At 38.0% G+C, this 8365-nt stretch overlaps 1 protein-coding gene across 1 annotated transcript; it reads left to right on the plus strand.

Annotated features, from left to right (window-relative positions):
• The first annotated feature begins 1681 nt into the window (after positions 1–1681).
• LOC109218043 (uncharacterized mitochondrial protein AtMg00810-like) lies at positions 1682–2872 on the plus strand. The gene has a single exon (XM_019382357.1). The coding sequence runs from the start codon at positions 1682–1684 to the stop codon at positions 2870–2872; it is 1191 nt and encodes a 396-aa protein (XP_019237902.1).
• Positions 2873–8365: the final 5493 nt, after the last annotated feature.

Raw genomic sequence — 8365 nt, forward strand, 5'->3', positions numbered from 1 at the left:
GTGTTTCCTTATTTCCAGGATTAGTGTTGGAACATGTTCTTCATATTCCTAGTTTCAAATACAATCTACTCTTTGTTCATAGACTCTGTCAAAGATTCAAGTGTCTATGGTTTTCACTTCTTCTGGGTGCATTTTGCTGCAGGGCCCTCTCCTGAAGGGTCCACAGTTTTGTGAGGCTAAAGAGGACTTTACTAGTATAGCCTACTGTGACAGAGTCTAGGCACCTTTCTTCACAAACTGCAGCATCTTTGTTTAAGAAGCCTATTTCTAATTCAGTTTCAACTTGTTTTTCTTTTCCTATTTTAGCAAAAACAGAATCTGATGTAATGTTATGGCATGTAAGATTGGGGCATTTGCTTTTCAATGCAATGAAACACATCAATTCTATCTCATTTCTTCCTACTCATATTTGTGATTGTGATGTTTGTCCTCAAGCAAGACAGTCTAGATCACCATTTCCAATTAGCCACATCAAAACTAACCAAGCTTTTGATCTGATTCACATTGACACATGGGGACCTTATAGGACACCTACTCATAATGGATACAAATATTTTTTAACAATAGTGGATGATTTCAGTAGAGCAACATGGACTTATCTGTTAAGCACAAAGAGCAATGTCTTTTCTGTTTTAAAATATTTTTTAAGCATGGTGGAAAGACAATTCAATGCTAAAGTGAAGATCATCAGATCAGATAATGATTTAGAATTAGGAAAAGCAACTGCTGCATCTCTATTTTTGGAGTCTCAAGGCATTCTGCATCAAACTTCATGTGTGGGTACTCCACAACAAAATGGCATTGTAGAGAGGAAACATAGACATTTGTTGGAAGTGGCCAGGGCTTTACTGTTTCAATCCAAGGTACCTATATCCTATTGGGGAGAATGCATATTGACAGCTACATTTTTAATCAACAGATTTCCATCTAAGGTTCTTAAGGGTAAAACCCCCTATGCATTATTGTTTGGCCAATCACCCTCCTATTCCTTCTTAAGAAGTTTTGGTTGCTTATGCTATGCCTCTACTTTGTCACATCATAGAGGTAAATTTGCACCTAGGGCAAAGGCATGTGTTTTCATGGGGTATCCTGTTGGACAAAAAGGGTACAAACTATTGAATTTGACTACCAAGAAGCTGTTTGTTTCAAGGGATGTTCATTTTCTTGAACATATTTTTCCATTCACCTATCTCAATTCTTCTATACTAGATCCCCCTTCTCCATCAGTTCAAAATCCTTTAATTTTTCCTCCTCCTTCATTTCCTTTCATCCCTGATCCTTCCTCTTCACCATCAGATCCATCACTATCTACACCCACACTCCCACCCCACCTAACCGTCCTCCTACATACACAGATTCACCTGCTATTTCCCCTGCTCAACTACCTGCCTCCCTTAATTCCCCTGCTCCTTCTCCTATTTCTTCTTCTCCCTCTATTCCCCTCAGGAGATCCAACAGAGATAATCTAGGCACCCTACCAGGTTATCTAAAGGACTATATTTGCAATCACATCTATTTCACTGATCTTACCAAATCCTGTTTTTCTACTCCTTGTTCACCAACTCCGTTCTCCTTTTCTGCTCTTTCCATTTCTAACCAGCATCTCATTCATTCTCTCTCTACCATTTCAGAACCAACCTCTTACAATCAGGCTTGTTCCAATCCAGGTTGGGTCTAAGCCATGGATTCTGAACTCCAAGCCTTAGAAGAGAATCACACCTGGGATGTAGTTCTCTTACCTTCTGGCAAGAAAGCTCTTCCTTGTAAATGGGTTTACAAGGTCAAGTATCATGTTGATGGCTCTATTGAGAGGTTAAAGGCCCGGTTGGTTATCAGAGGTGATGTGCAGAGAGAAGACATTGACTACACCGAAACCTTCTCTCCAGTTGTCAAGATGACAACCATCAGATGTTTACTTTCTATTGCAGTCAAGAAAGGGTGGCCTATTTCTCAATTTGATGTGAGTAATGCTTTTCTCCATGGGGAGTTACAGGAAGAGGTTTACATAAAATTTCCTGCTGGTTTATCTTCCCCCAGTCCTAACCATGTTTGTCGACTTAAAAAGTCTCTTTATGGCTTGAAGCAAGCTTCAAGACAGTGGTATGCACGACTTGCTGGATCCCTCAGTTTTAAGGGATTCTCTTCCTCCCTAAATGATTATTCCCTATTTTTTAAACACACAGGGGATCTCATTTCCATTGTTGCTGTATACATGGATGATATTCTAATCACAAGCAATAATTATGCTGAATTATCAGATCTTAAAGGCTTTCTACATTCTGAGTTCAAAATGAAGGATCTTGGGCCTCTTCACTACTTCTTAGGCATGGAAATTCTAAGGGAGCATGATGGAATTATTATAACTCAAAGGAAATTCACCACTGACCTGCTTGCTGAATTTGATTGCACCACTCTTCCACTGGTTTCTTCTCCAATTGATCCATCTTCCAAGTTGACAGCAAATTGTGGAGCTCCTTTATCTGATGCTTGCCTCTATCGTCGTCTTGTTGGCAAGCTCAACTATTTTACTCACACGCGGCTTGATCTCTCATTTGCTGTTTTGACTCTCAGCCAGTATATGCAACGCCCTTGCATTGGGCACTTCACAGCAGCTTTACGAGTTCTTAGATACCTTTGCTCTAACCCTAGCCAGGGTTTGTTTCTCAATGCTCGGCCCTCTTTTGATTTATTGGCCTTCTGTGATGCTGATTGGGCTTCTTGCCGTGATAGTCGTCGCTCAGTCAGTGGTTTTTTCATCAGTTTGGGTGGTTCACCGGTGTCTTGGAAATCTAAGAAGCAAGCTTCCGTGTCTCTATCTTCCGCTGAAGCGGAGTATCGTTCAATGCGTCGCCTCGTGGCTGAGCTTACTTGATTAACTGGTCTTCTCACAGATCTATCTGCTCCTTCTCCGATTCCGGTTCCAATTTTTTCTGACAGCCAGGCGGCGATACATATTGCCCGAAATCCCGTTTTTCATGAAAGAACCAAACACGTTGAACTCGATTGCCACTTTGTGAGGCAACAGTTCCTTTCCGGCCTCATCTCTCTCTGTTTTATACCCTCAAAACTCCAACTTGCTGATTTGTTCACAAAACCCTTGTCAGGGCCCTCTCACAAATCGATTCTTGGCAAGTTGGGGGTATCTTCTATCCCCTCCAACTTGAGGGGGGGGTGTTGGAATACATCAAGAAATTTCTCAACCTCACTCTTTAATTCTCAACAAAGATTTCACTCAGAAGAGGAGAAAAGGTTCGATGAAAAAGAAGAAGAGAAGAAAGGATTTTTTGGACAAAAGAATTTCGGACAAAACTAAGCTGAAGCCCTTTTGTGTGATAAGCCATGTGGCAAGCCACGTGGCACCATCTCAGCCAACAAGATCAATTAATGAAGATATAATCTGGACCGTCCATTGCACATGCTGAAGGAATATTAATTAGTTATATTGTTAGGATATAGCTAATAGAAATAAGACAAGTGTACATAATTCATAGGGTAGTTTTATTTTCAGATTCTTTCCTAGGTAGCAAAATATCTGTATAAATATACAGTCTTCTTGTACAGTGATTCATTGAGAAATACAGAAATTTTCATAATCATCTCTCTAAATTCCTACAGTAGTCTTAGTATTGTTAATTCCAAATCGCCTTTTCTTATTCAAGATTGTATGTTGTCAAAATCCAAGAAAAACGTACCCTTGTGCAGATACGAAACACAAGCAAATTAGTACTTATTTTTCAGTTGGGGTACTTCAAGTGTATTGCGATCTCAAGAAATGATGTGTAATGAAATTAAAGAATAACATCTTATTTTACTATGAAACGATATAATAGATCTTTTAGTACTCCTTCAGAATTACTATTATATTCCCTCCTAGAAATATATGTTTTTTCGACAGATGTTCTCATCGAAATTTCATTAAAAATCCATGAGAATTAATTTTGGATAAGTATATTTCTGACAGACATTTGTTCTAATAGTGTTTTTTCTCATATGGAGTTTTAAATGTATGCGTAACACATCAATTAGTACTAGCCATTATTGAACGTTTTAGACTCTCGTCTTAATACTCAACACAACATGGCATTACCTTTGAGATGGAGAAAGTATTTACTCTTTTATCTGCTTAATTTTTTTTCAGCAATGACTACTCATATACGTAAGAATAATGTGGAAACAGGGTTTACTTTTTTTTTTTTGGGTTAATAGCTTTTATTAACCAAAAAAGTATCATCTATCCAGGTAAGAGTCGGCCTCCTGCTGACTATAAGAAAACGAAATAATGCTCATCTAGCCATCTCACAAAGGGAATGAATTCAGCAGACTCGAGGACTTGCGCCATTTTTTGAAGTTTTGTCCTCTGATGTGGACATGCATTGCTATTTCTTTACTAACTCGATCTTCATCATAGATGCTTTTCTAAAACCTTAGCATATTCCTCTTCCTCCATATAACATACTGTAATATGGCTTAATTGGCTTTACAAGAAAAGGTTGATTTTTTCTTTATTGTAAAATCCGACTCATTCTTAGTTGGCAAATAGGCATGTGCCTATAAGGAAGATGTGCTTGGCACAGAATTATTCTTGGCCACCAAGTTTGGATAAGTGGTGGAGATCTCTTGCAAGTTGGCAACTTGCCTTTGTGAACTTGCAAGTGTAAGGAAAATGATTAGATAATATTGACTAAGAACAAGAAGGAAAGAAGACTACAACTTATCAAAAATACAGTGTCGTGGCAAGCCACTGCCTTGAAAGCGATTTCGGCCCGACTAGGTGCAAATCGTTAAGACTGGTCGCTCCCCAAGGTTCCACAGCACCTCCAAACACGTGCACTCGTGGCTGGAAGTTTAGAATTTGCACAAAACAGTTGCCCAGAAAGAAGAGAAGATGAAGATATTTTATGTGTTGGATAATTCACAAAGAAGACTAGGAAGAAATTAATGATTAGCTAGATGAATTCTTGGTTAAGAATTGAGTGAATATGATGGCTAATGATCATCCTATTTATAGCATGAAAATGAGTTTAGTTTCATGACAAGTGTCTTACTTACTTGTCAATTTTCTTTCATGCAAGATGACAACACATGACTTACTTGTCAATTTTCTTTCATGCAAGATGACAACACATGTCATGCAAAATTACACTTGGCTTAGCAAGGCCATTTGTCAAATAATTTTTTAAATCAATACCACATGTAAAAACTCTTGCCATGTACCAATTATCTAAGAGTAATGGCCACTTGAAAATAGGTAGGATACTAGTAAAATAAAAAGACCCATGGCTATTGGTTGTAAATGGATTTGCAAAAAGAAATCTTTGACTTTGCATTATAAATAATACCAACAGCAAGACTTAGTTCAATTTCTCCTATAAATACTGCTGCTACTCTCCTTTCTTAAACACACCAACAATTCAAGAGTCTTTATTCTCTTGTCTTTCTCTCCTCCTGTATTGAGAGTATTTTGTAAGAGAGTTGAGTTTTGGAAAACACTTGTGTGATCCTTTTTCTTTGGAGTAATCTTGTGAGGTTATTCTCTCGGGGTTATTTAGGACTAATTAGAGTATTTACTCTAATTTTGTACTCTCTTTTATGCTCTTGTTGGTATAGTGAAATTGCTTCTCTTCGTTTGTGGACATAGGTCTCCTTGACCAAACCACGATAAATTTGTGCCTTCTTTATCTGCTTTAATTACCGCTATTATCAACTTGTATTATCTTTGTTATTGTCATTATAACGTTGTTTGGCTAAACTCTGCACTACCCGGGTTCCCGATCCTAACAAATTGGTATCAGAGCCAGATCTAACCGGATTAGTTTAAATAGCCAAAATGACTCTAACAAAGACTTATGTTGAGAAATTTGACCGAAGTGCAAACTTCGGAATGTGGTAATTAAAGATGGAAGCTATCCTAATTCAGGATGGCTTAGATTTGGCACTACAAGGAAAGGAGAAGAAGCCGGAAAAAATGACAGACGAGGAGTTTGCCGTCATTGACAAAAAGGCAAAAGCAGGTATCAGTTTAAATCTCTCAAATGAGGTTTTGCATGAAGTTGTTGCAGAAAGCTCAGCCAAAGGCATATGGGAAAAGCTGAAAACCCTATATATGAAAAAAATAGTAGAAAACAGGCTTTACCTAAAGCAAAAACTCTACACTTTTCGTATGGCTGAAGGTACCTCTATACGTACACATCTTGATACTTTTGATTCTCTTCTTATGGATTTAAGTAACATAGATGATGAAATCAAAGATGATGATCAAGCCGTATTATTGCTTGTTTCTTTACCCCAGTTGTTTTAGCATATAAGAGATACTATGCTTTATGAAAAGGATAATATCTCTTATAAAGATATCACATCTATTTTGAAATCAAAAGAACAAATAGATAGAGATATTACTGGGGAAACGAGCGGGAACCAAGGGGAAGGCTTGCTTGTAAGAGGTAGATCCAATAAGAAAGATTCAAGTAGTGAGAGACCTAAATCAAGGTCAAAATCCAGATACAGAAATGTCATGTGCAAATATTGTCATAAGACAAGTCACATTATTTCTGAATGCTTTAAGTTGAAAAACAAAGAAAAGCATATAGAAAAGAAAAATGAGCACAAAGATACTGACACTGCCAAAGCAAGTGTAGCTGCTGATGAGATTGAGGGAACTATTTTTTAGCAACTAATAATAGTTTTAAATCTAACAATGAGTGGGTTTTAGATTCGGGTTGTTCTTATCATATGTGTCCCGATCGGGATTTATTTACCACATATGAATCTATTAGAGGTAGAGTTGTCTTGATGGGCAACAATGTTGCCTGCAAAGTTATTGGAAAAGGTACAGTCTGAACCAAAATACACGATGGTGTGGTGAGAACTCTCACCGATATTAGACATGTTCCAGACTTGAAGAAAAATCTCATCTCTTTGGGCACTCTAGAATCTCTTGGGTGCAAGTACATAGGTGAAGGTAGAGTTCTGAAAGTTTCTCATGGTTCTCTTGTGATCATGAAAGCACGCAGATATGGTACGTTGTATACTCTATTGGTATCTACTGTTACAGGTGCTGCTGCAGTTTCAACATCAGATAAATCAGATTCTGACATCACCAAATTGTGGCATATGCGATTGGGGCATATGAGTGAAAAAGGTCTTTCCATCCTCAGCAAAAGAGGTCTCTTGTGTGGCCAAAGTACTAGAAATATAGAGTTCTGTGAACATTGTGTGTTCGGGAAGCAGAAAAGAGTCAGCTTCAACTCTCCAACAATTCATAGAACAAAAGGTAGTTTAGATTACATTCATTCAGATCTTTGGGGTCCTTCACGTACCCCGTCAAAAGGTGGTGCCAGGTATATGTTAACTTTCATTGATGATTATTCAAGAAAATTTTGGGTTTATTTCCTGAAAAATAAAAGTGATGTTTTCTTAACTTTCAAACAGAAGCAAAAAAGGAAAACAGGTTAAGCGGCTTAGAACAGATAATGGCTTGGAATTTTGTAATGATGAATTCAATGAATTTTGCAAGAATGAAGGAATTGCTCGACACCGTACTGTGAGAATGACATCTCAGCAAAATGGTGTGGCAGAAAGGATGAATAGAACTCTTTTGGAAAGGGCTCGTTGTATGATTTCAAATGCTGGGTTGACAAATGCCTTTTGGGCAGAAGGTTCTACAGCTTGTTATATTGTCAACCGTGCTCCTTTTGCACCTTTGAACTTTAAGACTCCAGAAGAAATATGGTCAGGTACTCCTGCAAATTATTCTGATTTAAAGATATTTGGTTGCCCCGCATACGTGCATGTAAATGATGGAAAATTAGAGCCAAGGGCTAAAAGTGTATTTTCCTTGGGTATGCATCTGGGGGTGAAAGGATACCGACTATGTTATCCTGATCCTATGGCACCAAAATTTATAATTAGCAGAGATGTAACATTTGATGAATTCTCTATGTTACATTCAAGAAAAGAGTCTTCTAGTTCTTGTAATACAGATAAAGGGAAGAGTACGCAGAAGCAGGTGGAGGTTGAGATTGGCATTCCTTCTGAGCCAAGCTCATCAACTTTAGAGCAAAATACAGTTGAAACTCCTGAAGTTGAGATAGAAGCTGAAATTCCTGGAGTTGAGCCAGAAGAAGAGGAGTATTCTATAGCCAAACATAGACCAAGAAGAGAAAGTAAACAACCATTAAGGTTAGGAGATTATGTTTCATTTGCTTTTCAGTTGCACGAGAAACTGAAGAAATTGGAGAACCATCAAAATATTCAGAAGCAGTTTCTGGTGCTAATTCAGTCGAGTGGCCGATTGCAATGAATAAAGAAATTGAGTCTCTCCACAAGAATGGTACTTGGTCTTTTGTGAAGCCGCCATCAGGAAAGA

The sequence above is a fragment of the Nicotiana attenuata genome, unplaced genomic scaffold (assembly GCF_001879085.1).
Source record: "Nicotiana attenuata strain UT unplaced genomic scaffold, NIATTr2, whole genome shotgun sequence".
In the NCBI taxonomy this organism is placed as follows: domain Eukaryota; kingdom Viridiplantae; phylum Streptophyta; class Magnoliopsida; order Solanales; family Solanaceae; genus Nicotiana; species Nicotiana attenuata.